At 36.7% G+C, this 22,669-nt stretch overlaps 1 protein-coding gene across 1 annotated transcript in view; it reads right to left on the bottom strand.

The window, feature by feature from the left end:
- The window catches only part of GS1 (Haloacid dehalogenase-like hydrolase (HAD) superfamily protein), an 80,780-nt gene extending 60,169 nt beyond the window's left edge, over positions 1 to 20,611 (bottom strand). The window contains exon 1 of the mRNA XM_089799371.1: positions 20,337 to 20,611. Within this exon, the coding sequence (XP_089655497.1) occupies positions 20,337 to 20,421 (85 nt within the window). The 5' untranslated portion in view covers positions 20,422 to 20,611. The remainder of the gene's footprint in view (positions 1 to 20,336) is intronic.
- Positions 20,612 to 22,669: the final 2,058 nt, after the last annotated feature.

Here is a 22,669-nt window from a genome sequence, read left to right as displayed (position 1 = left end):
CAACCCCTTAAAGGTTCCAAAGGTTCAAATAGGCCTTCCATAAATAGCACAACTAACTACCTCTCTAATATTTTGGAAGCCATCACTAAATACTTCTAAGAATCACTAATAAAACTCTCCAAATTCCCAATCTATTTGAGTTGGGCCGAATCCTTGAAATATGTCTCAGGATCCTTCTTATCAAAATGCTTGATCAACCTATCGAGAAACTCGTGATAGAAGTTATACAGTTATGTTGTAATGTGGTCATCTCATGATCTAAAATTTGTTTCTTTCTAAATGTATTTTGTGCTACGCCTTCCAAGTGTAAAGTGGCATATTTTATTGCATCCTCCTTTGCCAGGGTCGAAGATTCAGAAATGTGTCTAGCTTGTGAACCCAAGACTGGGTTGTAAGCATCCCACTGCCACCAAACATAGGTAATATGAATTTGCTAGCTGCATGCTTCAAATCTTTGCTTTGGTCTCTCAGTCTTCGATCTCACCTTGTCTTGTAATGCTCTCTCCTTCGACGTAGAAATCAAACAAGGCTCAGGTGTTCCATAACCTATGGTATCAACTATTCCCATTAAACATTCGTTGCCATAAGATGGTTTGTTGTAACATCCGGATTTTTCGAGTCTAAAATTAACATCTAACATACTCAAAGAATACAGTTATAAACTTCAATTTCATAGGAAGGCAGTTACATTATTCATGTTCATGTTCATGTGAAAAGATTTACCGTTAAAATCAGTTAGACAAAATTTCTTAACTAAAAACTTGAATTACCAATAATTGAAATAACTACATAGATTAAAGTCTGCATACCTCGGAAGCTGAGATTTAAATCAAAAACTAGGGATGCTTCTGCAATCACCCGGGTTAGTCCACAAAAACACTATAACAATTTCATATGACAACTATCCTCTAAAAACCGCTTTATTAAAATCAAATTAAATACTTCTATTATTTAAATTAGGGCATCACATACCACTGTATCAATTAGGGCATCATTTACCATCAGTTCATTTTAGGGCTTTCGCGTCCACGATTTGCAATTAGGGCTTCCAATACCACAGATTCAATTATGGCTTCCAATACCACGGATTCAATTAGGGCTTCCAATTCCACGGATTCAATTAGGGCTTCCAATACCACAGATTCAAATAGGGCTTCCGATACCACTATATCATTTAGGGTTCCAGTCATCTCTCAATCATTTTAGGGCATCGGGTTCCCTTTCCATCCAAATTGCTTATCTGTGACAGTATCTCAAGATAAGATAAATACTTATATTCAATATTCATATAAATGAAAACAATTCACAAATCAATCTAGGTGTAAAATAATGATAACAATGAATTTAACTCAATTCAATCTTACCTCCTCATAAATAAAAATGATAATACCTGTTTCTGATAAACAATTGAATGCTGAGCTTATCTTTGTTTGGCTCATGTCCGACATCTTGAGTGAGGTGAAACATTGTCAAGGGCTTAACCACCCAACCTCGGACCACAACATATCCCCACACGATCTCTAACGAGAAAGGCCCTCCCTACCCGGAATTGGCAAGGGTCATCTTGCCATCTACTAGGCTTCCAGATAATTCACCATACGACTTGGCAATAGGAGATCACAATAACAAGAATATGCATGAGTTATTAATTAATTCATATTAAATGGTAAATATTGTATTGTCATAACTGATACTAATTCATACTATTGAGGATTCATCGCCCATCTTCTTGACTTCACAGCCGGGTGAGTCCCAGGTATTCGGTATTCGGGATTCTCAAAGCAAACGGCTCCTTCATTTCATATTCTATGATTATGTTCTTAAGAGTTCTCAAAATGTCAACATTCTTGTATTTCTTTTTAATAGGTTCATCTACACCTCCTCACCATAATCAGGCCATCAGGCCAGTGACTCCTTGGTGCCTAAACAATTATCCTTACTGTTATGTCTTGTACCTTATTCTGGCTCTTAGCCTAGTAAATTTCCTTGGTACTCAAAATTAAATCAGGTTGTAAATGAATTTATCTGAGATGATAGCTTCCAAAGGAAAAAGTTCAGAGAAATTACATATTCAGATTTCTAAAGAAAACATCAGACTTGAGTACAAAACATTGCAGTGTTAACACATATGGCAGATGGCAGAACAAAACTTGAATGAAAAACGTCAGGCTTTTATCATTGTCATATACCACAATATGGAAACGGCTATCTCTAGAGAAATTCAATGGGCTTCAGGCATATATCGTTTTCTTATATCAGAAAGTATTTGATTCTAAACTGAGATGGTTGATTACATAAACAATCATGATATGGATTACACCAAGATTTCAGAACAAATCTATTTACTATCCATGTATTTGGATGAAACTACAGGTATCTCAATATGAATTTAGTGTCTCTAACAACACACACTGCTGTTGTTACCCTAAGAATAGAATTAACAAAGAACCGGCAGACTTGTTAATAGGAAACAGCAGACTGAATGAAATACGAATGACTTTATTACAGTTTGAATTCTCTTTTAATATGATGAAATGATATTCCTGCAATATTACTGGAAGCAATGAATTTATACTGTTTATACATAAGGCTGACTCAGCATAACAAAAAAATAATAAATGAAAAGGGAAAACACTTCTTACGTGACACTGTCACCACATTCAGAGAAGACTCCCGCTTGGCTTTAATTCACCTCCCTGCTCTGTACTCAACGGTGATTGGTAATGGTATTAAGAGGTGCAATGTTATCAGGTTCCGGCGCTAATGACAATTCATGCATGAAAGGAAGACAATTCAAAGGTGGTCTCCAATACACAACAAAGGTTGCATATAAAAATGTTGAGCCGACCATACGGCTACCCAGCAGTTACAAGAAAACCATCCGAACACTAATCAAATCAAGTTATTAAAAGAAGGAAAATAATTAAAAGATTGGAAAAGCTTGAACAATTATACAATCCAAATCGCCAAATATTAAATTGATTTGCTATGCCAAGTATTATCATTTAATAGCAAGAATATTAAATTGAAAAGGAATAAGTTATAATAATTCTTAAGTTATTATAATTCGAATACTATTAAAATCTTACATCACTTAATTGAGTACTAAATTATAATGGTGCTAAATGATTTTATATTTAAATATACATTTATAAATATTTATTAAAAACAATATAACAAAAGATAAATTAAAATCCTTTTAAAAATTAAAGTCCTTAAGATACGTTTTATATTTTAACTCAATTATTTTATTTAAATAACTCATGCAATTCCACAGATGTATCCTGTTTCAAATCGCTAGGTCCTTTACCCGTCTGCTAGTGATGGTGATGCCCTGCCTAATTCTTTTCTGACAATGCTTCCACCCCTTCAACAAGCTCCCTGCAAGGAATTTCTCTGTAATTAAATTATTAATTATAAATAATCGTATCAGTTAACCTTTCATCTTAATTCCATGAATTAGCGATTAACGATCAACTAACATGTCATCTTCACTTGAAATCATAACGACTAACTATCTTACCATTTCACCAGATTATATCAAATTAAACTGCCAACTGACTTCATGTGAAACTCAATGTCTATATTTCAAGCTAGGTCAAAATTTGGGATGTAACATTTGCAAATGTTGCTTCTCCTTCTTCAACATTATCATCTTCGATTTCATCCCTCAAGAAGGTAGGTCATGTAGGCCTATTTATGGGTGGGAGCTCTCTATACTATACTCCTGTCATCATCTAGCACTTGGTTTAATCTATCATGTGGATTCATTTCTTGTATCGTTGTAGTAAGTGCTCGTAGAGCTTCCGCTACCTGTTGCTGCCCTGCTGCCAAATGTCTAAAGAACTCTCATGCTTCTCTATCGTCATTGTCTCCACCATCTCTTCCTTTGTTTCTTAGAGATTCTTCTCCTCTCCTATCATCCATTTCTTCTAAGGGTATATTCTCAAAGTGATTTTCCTCTTGTTCTGCTCTCTGGCGAGTGTAATACCTATGGTGACCTTGCTATTGTGGCTGCCTATCAAACTTCAACCCTTCAGCATGGCAGGATCAAAGCTCTAATACCACTATAATATCCCTTGCAATTCTGAATTAAATTTTCTAATTTCTTGACCTAAGAATTTTGTCAAACACTTTGCACACAAAAAATTTATTGCTGATCTAAATTTTGCTTCTTTCTAAATGCCAAACTTTAACAAATACACTCGCAAAAAACTCTTAAATATCTAACAATGAAGATGCAAATGCATTTGTATTTTATGAAATGTATAAGCAAGGATAGATGATGAGAAAATATGCATCTACAACAATAAGACATTAGGGCAAACGCCTGCTGCTATGAGTTTCAATGATATCTAATCCCTCTAAATGACAGCTTTCTGATATAAAAATCTGATATAAATCAGATTACAATACTTCCATAACTGATTACTAAATCACTACAAACGCCCTAAGGATTCAGATCTAGTCTCAAAGCAATGCAAACTATAAATTGATGGGAACATGGAACTACCCAAAATATCAAGATTCTAATATAGCGACAACATTGTAGCAGCGACACTATAGTGAGGGCACTGTTCACCTTCAGCTACAAGAAATTCTACCAAACTCTTCCAAAATCATTATCTAAATATCCCAACCCTACTGCAATATGTCTAGAAATTTATCAAACTTCTTTCTTCAATTTTACTCCTCCCAATGAAAGACTGATTTGTCTTTTCCAATAGTTGCAACTCTTCAAAGGATATTTCACCACCTCAGTTATGCGAATCAATGGGAGTGTTTTGTTCCCAATGACCAACGTAGCAAATTGTAGAAACCTTTCGCTCCACAAGCTATCAGGCAAAGTAGATGGTAACACACTCGATATCCAACAATGAGGCTTCCCTCCCTATTTATTCTTTTCCTCCAAGAGGTGGGCCTCCTAGAAGAAATAAAAATAATATTTAATTTCACTTTCTAGAAGATTCACCTTTTCTCACAATAATATATAATTGCACTTCAAAGTAATATTAAAACATAATTAATATAAAGTGCAAATAATATCATAGGCTACTTGTGGTTGCAGGAAGACTGTGACAATCGTAAGAAACAGCCCACGCGACTCTCTCCTCAACACCTTGGCATACGAGGGTCTGATTATAGCTCAAACTCCATTAAATTTGACTGCTACTGAGAAGGGAACACTATAAGAGGGCATCCTACTACAATGTGATTAAGAGAGAACTGCTAAGGCCACCCTATTGCAAGTACCTTCCCAACCTTGAATCATAGTTAACTCCAATCATAGAAGAATGGAGGATGTACGTTGGGAGAATTGTGATCTTATGACACCCTATTATGCTTATGACACATCTTCTATAAATGGAAATTACAGCTCAAACTCCATTAAATTTTACTGCTAGTGAGAAGGGAACATTACAAGAGGCCACCCTACTACACCGCTAAGGCCACCCTATTGCAAGTACCTTCCCAACCTTGAATCATAGTTAACTCCAATCATAGAAGAATGGAGGATGTACGTTGGGAGAATTGGGATCTTACGACACCCTATTATGCTTACTCCACATCTTCTATGAATGGAAATTCACATATATTGCATGATTATGAAGATATATTCCCTTTAATCCTTAATCAATTTATGAATAATTTTTGGATTATTGAATACACACAAATATAACCTTTTGTAGGTTATTATTATGTCTATACAGTGAATACATGATTTCAAGCAAAGGATCACACAATTAAAAAAAGTACTTATTTGGTAAACCCTAACCCTAATCTATTATGATTTTATTTTAGGGAAAATTTTAAGGCAGATTAAGAAGGGGGCATTACTTTGTCCACTCTATCTTTTGCCTCCAAAACAATTTAAATGTTATTTGTTAATTCAACATTATATCTGATTTTGGTCATCTAAAAATGAAGGATAATATTTCCTTGTTTATCTAAAATTCCTGATTACTAATTATGGATAAGCAGACTTATAGCAAGTACTATTTTTGGAAAGGGGATAGGACAAAATCCCCAATCAATATTAAACACCCTAATCGTAAGATAAGTGCAATGCTACAAATGGTATATTTGTTACACCTTGTCGAATGCTCATCATAATCTAGTAAATCGACTCATAACTTGGGCAATTCATTTTAGCTTCATTATCTTTACCAAAGATTTCTTTGACGTGTCATATCAAGCATCATAAGTTGGTTGACAACTATAACTCACAAGTCTTTTAAGTGTCACAGACACATTTACGTTTATAATGTAGGTGACTCAACTTCCAAAAGTTAAAATATTTTATCTAGGAAAAAGATTGAGGACCTACTTTTTAAATTGATTAATTGGAAGAGATTCATTTCACTGTGACTAGCTTGTTCAAATTGAGGCATGTTCAAGTATGTTTCTATTACCAATTAGAGCCTTGAAATTTGCAATTCTGCATTCTATAACCCAAAAATAATATTTTTGTGTCTATAGCTCAAAAACTGCACTTTTTTAAAATCCTCGAGAGGTTGAGACACCTTCTCTTATTACAAGGTGTGCACCCTTGATCTCCTTGTAATGTAGAACATAGTGCTTGGTTTCTAACATAGCTTAACCACCTCTTATGTTCTATAAGTCAATTGGTTGTATTGGGCATTAAAAGGTCAATATTTTGGTGCAATGACAACCAACAACTGGTATTAAAGCCTAGGTCACAGGTTCAAAACCCATACTTGCACTGGAAGGATTGTTACAAGATGTGTATCCTTGGTCTCCTTGTGATGTGCAGTGCAACACTTGGTTCATGACATAGCTTAACTACCTCTTATGTTCTATAAGTCAAGTGGTTGTACCAGGCCTTAAACAAGTCAATCTTTTGGTGGAACGACAACCAACAAAATGTATAGTAAAAGTGATGCAGGAACACCTTGGGTCATTAACAATCTTGCATCAACCAAAAATATTTACTGTTTTCTTGTACCAATCTATTGTTCGAGGACAGCCCTTGTTGTTCGTGTTATTTCTTTCTACATAATTGGTTACTTGATGTGGACCTATTGTGGATCATTCCTCTTTGTTTGCGGAACTTAATTCCATCTCGCTAAAGAGTTCTCCTTCTCCTTGCTCAAGGTGTGTTCATGTCCTGGCATAGCAAGTAACGTGTGGCCATTGGCTTCTACAAGGTTTTTGTGATTTCAAGGCTTTTTGCGACCTAGGGGACATCTTCTCGAATCACGTGTGCACCTATCTTGGCTCCCACAAATGTTTGTTTAGTAATATGGTTGGCGATTTCCCCTTTGGGACAGGACCTAAATTTTGTAATAATTGTTTGTCGAGCCGACTTGTGGTCCCAATAGCATATATTTGAGATCTAGGATTAGAATAGGCAAGAAGAGGATAGTAAGAAGAGTATTGGCCTTGTAGGCCTGAGCTTATAAGCTCACTAATTGTAATTCAATTGTATATGGTTGCAACCAGGTAGGCCTTATGCCTGGCACATTATAATGAAATTGTCTCAGCATATCTGCATTGGAATAAGGATATCGTTTGTTCTTCCTTCCCTTTGGTTTTGCTTCTGTATGTAACTCTAGCAAGGTGGTTGGTGATTGCTTCCTTCTTTCCTTGGAACCTTCTACCAATCATCCCTTGCGTCAGGTGTTATCAAAGCAAAGGTCTCCTTCCTTGAGGAAACTTGGGATCGAGGAGATCCCTAAATTGGATTGGTCGTAGCGTGGCAAACCTAGTTTCTGGCCTATAACTTGCAAAGAGTTACGATTCTTGCAGGAACTATTGTCAAAACGGTTCAAGGTAAAGGAAATGTTGATAATGCTAGTATAGACATGTTGAGACAAATTGCAGTTAGGCTTGAAGCTGTTGAAACAGCTCAGAGGAGAGTACATCTTGATGATGTTAGTGATGAAGAAGAAGCAATTACACCTAATCCTGAATCTAAATAGAACAAGATGAGGAAAGACTCTTGAGAGCTTCGACTAGAGCAAATTCCAGACCTTCTTTTGATTCTTCTAGTTACTATGGGAAGCTTGACACAGATGCTTTATTGGATTAGATCTCTAAGATAGAAAAGTATTTTGATTATGAAAGTACCCCTGACGACAAGAAAGTGAGGATGGCAGCTACTAAATTGAGAGGACATGCTTCTCTTTGGTGGGAACACTCACAAACTAATAGACAAAGAAGAGGAAAGGAAAAGATTAAGACTTGGGTCAAAATGGTTGGTAAGTTGAAGAAGAATTTTCTTCCTGCTGATTATCAACTTAATTTGTTGAGGAGAACGCAAAATTTGAGGTAAACAGACGTGATTGTGAAAGATTACACTGAGGAATTCTACAAGTTGGACATAGATCTGGACATGTTGATGATGAGATTGAAAAGGTTGATAGATATCTTAATAGACTGTGAGCTTCAATTCAAGATGAGATCATTTTTCTGCAGATGGAAAGTGTGGAAGAAGCATACTTGTATTTCTTGAAAGTTGAAGAAATATTGGCAAAGAAACAAGAGCACTGACAAAGGACAAGAGGAGGAAGATTTTAGAGAAGTAGAGGTAGATCTTATGGAGAGAGTAGCAGATCTAATAATACATCTCGTGACAAAGGTAAATTAGAGGATAATATTAACAAAGGAAGATGTGCCTACACTAGACCTAATTCTTCTGGTTACTCTTAAGAATAATCTAAAGGGAAGATAGATCATGGTTTAAGGGCACTTGTTTTAAATGTAGAGAAGAAAGACGTAGAGCTTTTGAATGTACCTTTTCTGGTAAGAAGACAGGAAGTAAAAGCAGAAATGTCTTAATTCAAGAAGAAGCTATTGATCCACCTAATGACCCTTAAAATGGAGAGAACCTTTTGATCAGAAGAACTTTGTGGAATGAACAATTGAATGAAGAACCTATTTTAAGAAAAAGTCTTTTCAAGACTAAATATAAGATCGATAGGAAACATTGCAAAGTAATCATTAATAGTGGAAGTTCAAATAATTTGGCATCACAAGAATTGGTTTCTAAACTACAATTGCAAAAATTAAAATATCCAAGTTCTTAAGGTTGGAAATTACTTTGGTGAAGTCTTGTGTGATATTATGCCTATGGATTGTTGTCATGTTCTTTTGGGAAGACCTTGGAAATTCGATAGACAAGCTTTGCATGATGGTAGATTGAATCAATATACTATTTGGGCTAATGGGAAGAAGCAAGTCTTGTTAACTTTGGTAGAAAAACCTAAGGAAAATCATTGTACCACTGTATAAAAAGGAATTCAAATGGACACATCGAGAAAACAAAAGCTTTGAAACATTGAAACGAAAGGTAGCAAAATTGACTATGCTTGTTTTACCTAATTTTACCAAAGTTTTTCAAGTTGATTGTGATGCTAGTGAGAATGCAATTACAGTTGTTTTGAGTCAAGAAGATAAGCCTATAGCTTTCTTTAGTGAGAAGTTGAATGATGCTAAGAAGAAATATTTAATCTATAATCAAGAGTTTTATGCAATTGTTCAAGCTTTGAAAAAGTGGAGACAATACTTGATGCCTAAGGAATTCGTATCGTATCCTAATCATAAAGCCTTATAGTACTTGGGTAGTCAGAATAAGTTGAATCAAAGACACATGGAGTTGGTCGAGTGCAGAACTTTTCTTTTGTGTTGAAGCATAAGAATGGACAGTCAAATAAAATAGCAGATGCTTTGAGTAGGAGGAGAAACTTGTTGACAGAAATGAGGGTTAAAGTACTTGGATTTGAAGAACTTGTATGAAACTAATCCTGATTTTGCAAAACTTTGGAAAGCTTTTAAGAATCATATACCTAATGAGCAAAACAAATGGGTTGATTACTTCATTCAAGAAGATATGTTGTTTAAAGGAGTCCAATTGTGTATACCAAGAGAATCTATGAGGGATAACATCACTAAGGAGAAACATAGTAGTGGACTTGCACGACACTTTGGGATTGATAAGACAATAAAATTGATTTTTACGAGATACTTTTGGCCATAGATGTATAAGGATGTTAAGAAGTTGAAGCTAAGGGAACTAATCAGAATGTGGGCTTGAGCCTTGTATACACCTTTACCTGTTCCTAGAAAACTTTGGGAAGATATCAGTATGGGCTTCGTTCTTGGATTACCTAGAACTCAGAGAGGTAATGATTCTATTTTTGTGGCAGTTGATTGTTTTTCAAAAATGAAACATTTCATACCTTGTAAGAAGACATCAGATGTTGTACACGTAACAGATCTATGTTTCAGAGAAATTGTAAAATTACATGGATTGCCAAAGACTATTATTTCAGACAAAGATACTAAGTTCACTTGTTTAGTTATACATTTCATCCACAGACTGATAGACAAACTGAAGTTGTGAACATAAGTTTGGGCAACTTGTTAAGATGTTTGGTAGGGGATAAGCCTACTAATTGGGATTTGATTTTGGCACAAGCAAAGTTTGCATATAATAATTCAGTGAACAGAAGTACAAAGAAGACTCTTTTTGAGATTGTGATTGGTATGCATCCCAGAGGTACTACTGAGGTAAGGAACTTGAATACTAAAGTAAACAACAGTGCTAAAGCAAAAGAATTTGCATGAGGAAATAAAAAGTAATCTAGATAACAGTAATTAGGGATAGAGAAAGAGACAGAGAGAGAGAGAGAGAAGAAGAGAGGACATAAAACTTTTGAAGTTGGAGATGAGGTAATGGTACATCTGAAGAAGAATAGATTTCTAATTGGGACATATAGCAAGTTGAAGATGAGGAAATTTGGACCTTGTAAGATCTTGTAGAGATGTGGCAGTGGAAATGCCTTTGAAGTGGAAATACCTATGGACATGAATATTCCACATTTCAAATATCTATAATTTTGAATCTGATGAAAACACGATTGATAATCATGATTATCCTAAGAAGAAGACAAAGGGAATCAAACGAATCTTGGATACCAGAGTAAGCAAGAGCACAAGTTGAAAAGACTACAAGGAATATCTAGTTTGGTGGCAAAATAAACTAGTTGAGGAAAGTTCTTGGATATCACAAGCTGAAATGAATTTTTATTGATTATGCTTGGAAGATCAAGATTCCCTGGTGTGGACATCAATCCTTATTTACGCCAAATGTCTGATGCAAGAGCATCTTGGGTTGATGTAAATAGGACTTCGAACAAACCCAAATCTACATATCACTGACATTAAACATTCAGCATAGAGGCAAACTCAAAGTTTGATGCAGAGCATCCTTACAAAACAATCAATAAGTGAGGCATATGCTGATCCCTTCAACATCCATTTAATTCATTCCATTCTTAGAGGCATCTCATGAGGTAAAACAAAACACTTTCCAACACAAGTTTACCAACACTTCACCATTTCCATAGTCTAATTTCTATTCTGTAGAATATCATTCATAACTTTTATTCCCGAAACTTGTTGTCAAACCCTTTGAAGAAATTATTTAAAATTAGTCCTTCTAAATCATATCCAAATCTGAGCCCAATCCAACTACCCAATTACAAGTTATGATCTCTGTATCGAGACTCAATTTTACTGTCAAAAACCAAAAGTAAAACTTGAAACCCTACCTAGGGCATCCGATATCTTTCTCAAAACAAATCCAAATGAAACCAAACTGTTGATGTCAGTTTTGTACCACTACATAACATATAGCGATTGAATACTTGATATGGAATATCAAACACTCAATCCCTCTCTTGAAAAGTAAATACTCATGAAGACATGAGAAAAACTCCAACATTACTTACACTTGCGGATACTAACTCAGTTATATTAATGTGATTTGTTGGTTAATCACATAGACGGCCTTACATTGTTCATTCAAGGATAACTTGGACTTTTGGTGTGATGGTAATGAATCTAGCTTTGCAAATTATATGAGCGCCAAATGATGTTGATGGTGATGATGATGGGGGGTGTTTCTACCAATGATGCTTCTCCTTTCTAACTTTCTAAGAATGAACTCCAACTACTACACTACTTGTTGCTTTACTCCTACTCCTATGAATAGAGAGATTAGCAAATGGATGGGGATCGAATCTAATGAAAGTTTACTAGCGGCTATACCTCCATAGATGCAATGATTCAAGGGAAAAAGACTAGATTACCGTGCAAGGCTTCCTAACCAGCCGCTAGGATGCTAGTGGCTTGGTTTATAGATCCCTATCAAACATCCACTAATATCACCATGCAACTATCCATCTACTCCTACTCTTAACAACTTTCTTGAAATAAAATCTACTTTAACAACTTCAAGGAAATTTAATCCTAACTATTGGAAGTAGAAACCATGCAATAATACCAAATGTTCTTAATCACCATGCAAGTCACAACAATGAAAAAGACAGGCAATTTTGGTATTATCTTACGCAACAATTTTTTTCAACCCTTTACAAATGAGAGCAAATGGCCTTATATAAAGGCCAAAATTACAACCAATGGTAGAGATTAAGAGGCAAAATCAACGATCCAAATTAGATCCTCAAAACCCTAATTAGGGTTGCCACCCCATTGGCCAATGAGAAGATGCCACCTCATCAATGGACCAATAAAAAAAAGGAAAAGTGGCAACCAATGAGAAGGCACCAAAATGGTAGCCAATCAAAATCAAACACCTATCCTACCCAAGAAGAAAGAGAAATTGCCACGTGGGCTTACATCAAATGATCTTTTAATATAATTCTACCCTTTTCTTTCATCTTTTTAGCCGAGGCAACGAACTTGGCTAGCTTGTCGTTGACTTCCTTCATGGGAGGGCAAAGTGTGTGCTTCATCTTGAGCTCAACTGAATTCATCATGTTACTTGCTAATTGCAATGTCTTCTCATGATCCTTCTCATACTCTTTCGCATATCCAATAAAGGCATTGAGAGAGGCAAGGGTACCCAAATGCTTCTTCTTGATGGCAACCTTCCCCAACTTATCCAATCTTGATCCAAATTTTGTCTCATTGACGCTCTCCTCTTTGATATCTTCAAAATCAAGTGTAGCCCCAACATCGCTCATCATGGTTGAAATGGAAGTGTCAACGCCTGGGCCGTGTTGTGCAATCTCATTCTGTATCTCTTCAAGTATCCTCAATCTGATGGTCAAGGCAACAAACCAAGACTCCACCGTATTCATTCCTCCTTCATCAACCAACATGGTTTTCTCCAAATACCTCTCCGGTAGCTCAATAAATGCCTGTAGCCTAGGAATGGCTAAGTCCTTGATTGGAAGGAAATCCTTCCACTCACCTTCAAATGTTCTGAATTTATCTCTAATAGCCACTAATGACCTAAATGTCGAGACAAAGGCAAGAAATTTCGCCCATCCTGAATTATATTATTGATCCAATCCTTGACTTTGTGCAGTTGAACTGATCTCTTCTATGTTGTTCCCGCTGTCTTGAGGAAGGGCTGCCTGATGCAACTGTTAGATAGGCTGGCAATCTTTCCAATACTTGTTTTTGGCCTCCAACTTCACAATCCTCTTGTTTGCCTTCCTCAACCTTTCTCTAATTAAAACCATGCCTTCTTGGATCTCCTCCCATTCCATGTCATCCGTGATTCTTCTCAAGTTATGCTCAACTATCTCATACTCTTGAGCTACAATCTCATCCACTGTCTTGCTAACCTTTGGTATAGCAATCTAAACTTTTCGATGACCCTTATCAGTGCTCCTGATTACTTTTGCCACCGTTTTTGCAATTTGTTTTTGTTTCTCACTATCATCCTTTTCCACTAACCCTTGAATATTTTCAACTGTTCAAACAGTCACCACCTCACCTCTTGGCATAAGCATTTGTCTTAACTGTAGTGGTGCAGTGCATCTTCCCAAATCTAGATTCGGTTCGACTAGCAAAACATCACCAATAGCCTTGGGCGCATGGCTTATTTCCTCAATATCAATTGGCCTATCCTCTTCTTCACTAGTGAATATCACATCATTTCCATGTTGGTTCTCCAAGAGAGGAGAGTACTCAGTACTGTTGCTGCAACCGATTGATTCTGAATTAGAGCTCACCTCTACCACAACCCCTTGCTTACTTGTATTAGCCTCTTGGCCTCTAGCCTCAATTATGCTCTCCCTTGATGGTGTTGCATTTCGTCTCTTTGTTGGAGGTTCCTAATGTTCTTTACTTTTCTCAACCTCCAAACCTCTCTTCTTGCTCTTAACTACCCTTTGTTGCTGGCTACTACCTTCACCTTTCTGTCCAACTGACTCCACTAGACCTTCCTCCAGTTTCATCTTCTCATAAGTAAGGCGTACCTTCTGACTTTGTAATTGCCTTAACTTCCCACTGTACCACGACTCGGTGTGTAGATCAACTATCCTTGTAACTACTTCTAAGGAAGGGTCCTGATGATCATCCCAATCCATTGGACCCAATTTCATTCCATCCACTGTATCATAATCTTCTCTTAGTACATTTTCATCATCTTCCAGTTGATCGGGAATATCAAGGCCTCTCCATCTGATTGCCCTCATCATACCCACTGACAATCGTGAGAAAGCTAGCTTTCTCATATGAAAGTCATCTTGTACATTGGCCCAAAAATCTTCTATAGTAGGAATATGTTTAAATGCGTTTTCGTGAGATGTCTTGATAAGACCATTAGGATTGAATCCTTGTCTTGCTCTATGACATCTTAGATGATACCATTCTAACTCTTTCTCCGCAGTTGCAAAGGCGACAAGATTGGGACAAGTATCATTGCCTATTCCAAATGAGAAGGTAATCCCTATCTCACCTTTAAGTTTCATCATTTTGTCATAATATTCAAGTTGCCTAGCCAACTCCATCAAAACTATCTTGTCAGATGGGTAACTTGGAAGTCTTTTGGAACAAATTGTACTTCCTGCCACTCTAATATATGTGAATTGCAAAAATTGGATGAACCAACTCCCATACTTCTTAACTTTTGCTTCCACTTCTGTTGAGAGCCTTCTAGCAGGTGTCCCTTGTAATATCCTTACTGTCTTCATGGCAAAGGCATCATAAAAGATCTTTTAATCTTTGGTGTTGTGCAAATGAAGCTGTGAATAGCACTCATGCACCAAACCTTCCCCTGGCCCATTGCCAATCACTCCTAAGGCCTTAAGTCCAGGATCTTTATATAGTCTCACAATCAGATAGAAAAGATAGGACCCCATGTAGAATTGCTTTTGATTTTGTATTGTCCGAATTCTAGCTCAATCAAATTTTCTCTTTCCATTTTCAATTTCATCAATTAAGTAGTACATCCAGTTCTTGAATTGCATACCTTAAGCCACGCCTATGATTCGGCTGAGAAGCACAATAAGATCATCGTACTTTGATTTGAAATATGACCTGGTGAGCTTTGATGGCCTGGTAACTCCCTTCTTGCCTTCGTGTAACCAATTCTTTTTTAGATGAATGAAGTAAGCCACCTAGTCATCCTGAAATAACTTGGCCGCCTGATCCATCATTACCACTGTCATGGTTTTATACTGGGGAATATTAAATACTTCTTCGACCACTTGTCCACCGATGTTGGCTAACACTCTATTCCCTTCATCAAAATTGATGGACTTGGTAACAATATCAAACCAAGATGCACATTCCATTACCAATTCCGAACAAGGCAGGGTAGGAGGGAAAGCCACCGCATGTACAATTTTGCTCTTGTAAATATTCTTTGCCATGAGGGATTGTCCTTCCTTCAATCTGTCCTTCAACTGTACCATGTTCACTGTATCGATATTGGTATCACTTATTTGCCTTACTTTCGAGAAGGTGATCTTAAGCATCACGTCTTCCTTGTCTTTTTTGGTATTCGTTCCCTTTGGGTTCTTGCTTGCACTAACATCTACCATCCTAAACACTTATTTCTGCCCCTTCGTTCTAAATGATATGGACTACACTTATCGATCTCCAACCTTCTTTCTATCGATGGAATCTAGCTTATTTTTGCCTCTCCAAATCCTATATCTACACTTATCAACCTCCAACCTTCTTTCCTAGGGGTGGCACTACCACTTATTTTTGCCTCTTCGTTATCTTAGGATGGACTACACTTATATCTCCCAACTTCAAACTTAGGTGGTCTAGCTTATTTCTGCCTCTCCAAATGTCCTATCATGAAATCTACACTTATATCTCCCAACTTCAGCCTATCAATGGAATGATGAAGCGATGGATGATGAATGCAAGAAGAATAAGCGAAACGACCCAAGCAAGAACAAGGAATAGAATCCACCTTTAAAACCAATCTTCACTTCAAAAAAAAATGAATAGAATTTTACCTTAAATCTGCTTTCACCAATAACCGGGCCCTCTTCAAGTTCGGATCAGATCTCGAAAATTTCAAGCTTCCTTGCAAACAATGATGCCCTAGCAAAAATCAGAATTTCAACTTCCTTGATATTGCCCACACTTGCCAAAAATCAAACCTTAAATCACATTGTCCTTTCACCAAATAAAATCACCAAAATCTGGAAGGAGAAATGGTTGTCAAAGATGGAGAAATCAGACTTCAAAACAAAAATCGCCCAAGCTGGAAAAAATCAGATCTGCTCCAAAATCGCCCTAGGGTAGATATTCGCCCAACCAAGAAGGAGAAAAATGCTGCCAAAGAAGTAAAGAAATCTGCCCCAAAAATCGCCCAAGCTGGAAATTCGCTTCCCTTAGAAGAAAATCGCACATCCAAGGAAGAGGAGGAAAAAGGAATGAGAAAATAAGAGGAGGGGAAGCCCCTCTTATACCACACTTTTTGCCTCTCCAAGTGGGCCGACTTGGCTGGAGGAAAAACAAAATTAAATTAGCCACTTAATTAATGGTCCAGATTTAAATGCAACATTAAAATTTACTTAGCGCATAGTGAAATTGGCCCATTTAATTGCCAATTTTAATCAAGAATTGCAAAATAGAAACAAGGTAAGCCTAGGAGATGTCAAAATTTTCATTTAATAATGTTTTGGCGATTAAAATATCATTAAAATCAAATCTAGCAAGCCAAAATCGATTTTCAATTCCAAATTACCAATTTCCTTTAACATTTCTAAAATCCTCTAAGCAAAATTTCAACCAATTTAATGCAATTTAGTAGTTTAATTCAATTTCAATTTTGCAATACTATTTCAATTTTTATTTTTTTAACAAAATAAATCCTTGTCCTAGCAGTCAAAATTCAAACTCTAAATCCAATTTCACTATCAAAAAAATTCAAGAGTTTCCAAAATGACTAAATCTAAAAACTTCATTTTGAAAATGCTCAAGCTTATACAATTATATCAAATTTTCAAAAAATCCGTCTAAGTGCAAAATTAGCAAATTTATCCAACCAAATATTGTTTTAACCATCGAAAAATGTTATTTTTGAATTCTATTTGGCCTAAGGATAAAATTACATGTTCCGGAAAATCAAGTTTTGCACCGGGTGAAAAATAAACCAAATCAAATCCCTCTTGGCCCGAAGGTGTCCAAGGTGTAAAATCATCAATTCAAAACCTTTGGACAATTCCAAATTTTGCTAAGGCAAACAAAGACTTACAACACCTGCAAAAATTGCCAAGGCTTTCCCAAAAAAGGAGGTCCCCAAAGTTTTTGGGGCGATGGTGTGAAAACCTCACAACACAAACCAATTTCAAATTGACCACTTGTGAATCTAGTTTCCAAATATGTAAGCCATTAATTTTTCCAAAGCATAAAGAATTCTACAAGAACAAATCTTTCACTGTAACTTCAATAAATATCTTTAAAAGACAATTTTCACCAAACTTATCATAACTTTCACACATTTTCATCAAAATGACTCAAACCAACAAGAAAAGAAATTTAGTTCACATATCTTTCCATTGAGTATAATTAGATGTTTTGATTCGTCCAAATGTGTCCGTACCAAACATTTCAATCTAACTATAGTCAAATATTCTCAAATCTACTAATAACAACTTTTACCAAAATGCTCATAACTTATTCATTTCTCCATGAAATAAACCAAACCAAAGCCAAAACAAAGGTTATTCACTAAACTATCAAAATCTACAGATTATACATGGTTTCCAGGCTGTACATGGTTGTACAAGACCTAGAACCACCAAAAAAATTGAAAAACTAATCAAATTAACAACTTAGAATTACTCCAAATTAATTTCAAATGTATCTCTTTCCTTCCATTCTTGTTTTGGTTTGACCATACATCAGTTGTTATAGTGGTTGTGGTTGGTTATAACTTCTAAACCACCTTTGAAACCATCTCCTTACATTCTTTTAACCATTATGCATTTTTAACAACATTTTATGCATTTTGCATTACAACTTTTACAAGTTTAACTCTAAAATTGACAAATCTTTGCATGGACACTTTAATCACCCTAAAATGGACTTAAATGGACATTTTACATCAATTTTAGCCTTTATAAGACATTTTTTCATATTTTGACATTCTTGACCACTTTAAGACCTCCTTGCACAATTTTGAGAACTTGTTACAAATGGCTTCTCTAGCTTTCACATATTTACTCAAAGGACTTAAATATATTATAAATGACATAAAGACATTTTAATGTCTAACATAAGGACTCTTAACCTCCTTGTGTTCTTGTACTTTAGGTGCTCCTGCACCATGGGTTCTTTGGCAATCTTGTATCAAGAAAAAATATTTCTTATTTTCGTGTACCAATCTATTGTTCGGGGACAGCCTTTGATGTTTGTATTATTTCTTTCCGCATAGTTGGTTACTTGGTGTCGACCTATCATGGATGATTCATGTTTGTTCGCAGAACTTAATTCCATCTTGCTAAAGAGTTATCCTTCTCCTTGCTCGAGGCATGTTCATTTTTTGGAATAGCAAGCAACATGTGGTCATTGGCTTTTGCGAAGTTTTTGAAACTCCAAGGTTTTCTGTGACCTTGAGGATATTCTTCTCGGATCACGTGTGGAGCTATCTTTGTTCTCGCAAATGTTAGTTTGTTTATTAATGTGGTCATTGATTTCCCCTTTGGGGTAGGACCTAAATTTTGTATCAATTGTGTTTATCAGACTGAATTGTGGTCCTAATAGCTATATATTTGAGATTTAGAATTAGAATAGGCAGGAAAAGGATAGTAAGAAGGAGGAAAGAAGAATTTTTGCTATGTAGGCCTAAGCTTCTAAGCTCGCTGATTGTAATTCAATTGTATATGGCTGCAACCAGGTAGGCCTTATGCCAGGCACGTTGTAATGAAATTGTCTGAGCATATCTGCATTGGAATAAGGATATTGTTTGTTCTTCCTCCACTTTGCTTGTGTTTCCGTACGTAACTCTAGCAGGATGGTTGGTGATTGCTTCCTTGTTTCCTTGGAACCTTCTACCCATCATCCCTTGCGTCAAAAAGCCTAAAAGTTTGGCATTTGTAAAATTGAACCTATGATATGCTAGTCATATCTATTGTTTGTTGTTTAGTTGGTCTCGTTCTATAACTGTGTACTGTGCTTCATCTATGTGCGTCCATATTGTTGTGTATCTTTACAGCACCGTATCCATGAAATATTTCAAGAAAACCCCAAAAAGGAGGGGATAAAATCTGGAAAATACTAAACAAATTATTAAGTTATAAAAAAATTTAATTGGGGATATTATTGGTGATACACCTAGCAACAAGAGGCCACGCGATACAGAGATCCATGGAGTATATCTCTTAATGGGAGGAATCATCCCAGCCCATCAAACAGAAATATACATTTGACTAACCTTGGTGTACGCAACAAGAGGGTTTATGGGCTTCGGATCAGAATTACCAATGATGGAGGAAATATACCTTTGCTGGTATTCCAAAATTCTAGCAGAACTCTCATCTTGGTTTGTGAATGTAAAAATTTGACACAGTCCAGAGAATTCAAATTCGACATAAAATACAATTCTTGGTGTAAATGTTAAAATCTCAAGCATCCACTGAAGCAAGACAAGCAGTTAATTTCAACCTAAAATCCAACCTCCTATATTATCCTTCCAAAACCATTTTAGTAAAGTAAAACTCAACTACGGACTCTCATCAAGCATTTTTGATAAAACATATTGTTAACAAAAAAGCTGCAATCCCACATCATCCTGAAAAAGAGAAAGGTAAAGGGTGGCTCGCAGAGCCCTAGAAATGCCTTAAAACCCAACATCTGTTTCAATTAAATTGCAAAAAAAACGAAAGTTCTGTTACGTATAAAAACAAGTGCTTGTTTGCATTAGCCAATGCAGCCTAGCGATTACCTATTTATCGCCATTGATAACTAAGCAGTTGAAAATTACAAGAAAGCGTAGACATTGAATTAAATTGAATTCTGCCACATTAAATCAGTGTATAGTTTAGTTTGAGAAAGGTAAAATGAAAACCCAAATGAATGGTAGTTACCGAGCAGGAGACCATCCATGTCGAAGAGGACATGGGTAATGGGCTTGTATTTTGGAGGTGCCACATCGCCCAGGGTTAACGCCATGATTGTGATTATGCTTTCCCTGTTGCAACTGGGTGGCCTTACGCAGCTTCCATGGGGGTCTGCTTTTCTTTACTAGCTAAATAACTTCTTTCGAACGAATGTAGGAAGCAGAATTTCCTTAATTCTATTACTGTGGAAATTTGGTGATTACCCAATTCTCGTCGCCATGAATATGGTGTTTGGCCACCTCTGATTCAAAGTCCCTGTTACAATGTTTTAAACAACTTTCAGCATCCGAGAGAGTACGGGACTTAACGGTACGGACGTGCAAGTTTTCCTTTCAAATCATGGACTCCAACCTATCCGTCTCCTTTATTTATACTCTTCAAATATAACCGGTAATATTTTATTTTATTTTTTATTATTATTTTTATTTATTTTTTGTTTTTTTTTGTTTTTATGAATAGTCATTTTCTATTAATAAATAATATACTAAGATTACAATTCACAAAAAATGGACAAAGGATACAAGATCACTCTGCAATAGTTCACACGGCCAAAGCCAGAATCATAAACTATTCATCAAAAAAAACATATATAGCAATCTCAAGCGGCTAAAGCAGTGTTTGTTGAGGGAGGCGGCTCATTGCGATCATGGAATCCTCAATCATCTTTGGGATTAGGAGGCAGACTAGGAATAGTCCGGTCGTCAACAGCAACATCAACAGCCTCACTGGCCTGGTCAACATCCTTCATATCTGGGCGTGGAGGTGACATAGCCAGTTACAAGCCAAAAAGCCATTTTCAAGGGATCACTCGCCGACTGCCAAGAGGAGGAGTCGGGGACCAGTCAGTGCCACCATGGGGCGGGGAAACCGAGCGGCTCCTCCATCCATCATCACCACTGCTACGAGAGTGGTGGCGGGAAGCCTAGGAAGGCGGAGTATGCAAGCAGCGACCTGAAGAGTTGTGCCTCTGACAGTAGCCTCTAGGCGTTGAGATATCAACTGAGGCATCTGGAGGTACCCTGACAATGGTACAAGGGGCATTGCCCTAGTGGTTAAGTAGCTCTTGCAGGTGGGCCACCTACAAGGCCACTTTGTTAGCTTATACTTGAATCTGCATCATTACATTATTACAAATGCACTCTTTAGTGTACATAGCAATATTAATATCAAGAAAACTGTGAGTGAAAAGAACAACACTTCTATCTTTCCACAGAGTGAACAAAATCTCCATCCTGAAGGTATGCCAAATCTGGGTAAATTTTTGAGGGATCCTGGGGGAATCACCCAAAACAACCATGTGCCAAGAAAATGGTTCGGGCCGAAAAGGCTTAAAGAAATCATGAATCCAGTGCCAATAATTTTGAGCACGTCTACAAAACCAAAAAAAATGCAGGAAAGACTCTGGTTGTCCACAGAATGGACATCTAGGATCTGGAACCCCAATATGCTTGAGTTGAGGCCCAAGGGGAAGGCCTTGAAAAGCCATGCACCAAGCAAAATGGGCAATCTTGGGTTCTGTAATAGCACTTCAAATAGTGTCAAAGTGCTTTCTCTGTTGAGAAACAAAAGATTGCAAATGCCATCTATGATTGAGCGCATCCACCATCAACAGATAGGGAGAAAGCCATCTATAACCCAGACTTGGTTTGTAATTGGTGAAAGGAGTGGCAGGATACCACTTCCAACCAGTCCACCAAGGTCTAACAGACTGAATACCCACTTTATGAATTAAGTGCACTGAAATTGCAAAAAGCAATAAGTCAAAAGTCTGTCGATCTGGACGAGCAAGACGGTACTAGACTTGCATATCTTCCCAAAATTTGAAACTCATGGAAACCCTAGAGAAAAGATTTTTAGGAGTCTTGATGCCTCGTTTGAAAAAATGCAGAGCACTAGCACCTTGAGTCTTGGCAAGGGGAATACCTTGGATGGCAAACAAGGGAGACCACCAAATGTTCTTCTAATTCAAAGAGAGGTCATCATGGAATTCATCACCAAACTAGCGAAGCCAAGGTTTGACAACTTACCAAGCTTTCCATATGCTCTTGATAACAAAAGAGCCACGTGTGAACACGAGCTCTCACATGATGAGAAGGGTGTGAAAGCCAATCCCCTTCCATGCATGCCTGTTGATAGAAAATTCAGAAGAAATGCAATGTCGAACCAAAATCTTCAAAGTTTCATCTCTAGTTATGGCATGAATAATCCATTTGGCACACAAAGCAAGGTCTTGCTTATGTGTCGAAAGTAAGTCAAGGCCTCCAAACTCTTTTGGGAGACAACAAAAATTCCAAGCAACT

This window comes from Cupressus sempervirens, chromosome 9 (assembly GCF_028749045.1).
Source record: "Cupressus sempervirens isolate cs-2001-9-10 chromosome 9, ASM2874904v1, whole genome shotgun sequence".
Lineage (NCBI taxonomy): Eukaryota > Viridiplantae > Streptophyta > Pinopsida > Cupressales > Cupressaceae > Cupressus > Cupressus sempervirens.
The sequence above is the reverse complement of the archived record's forward strand: the minus strand, read 5'-3'. Positions and strand labels throughout refer to the sequence as shown.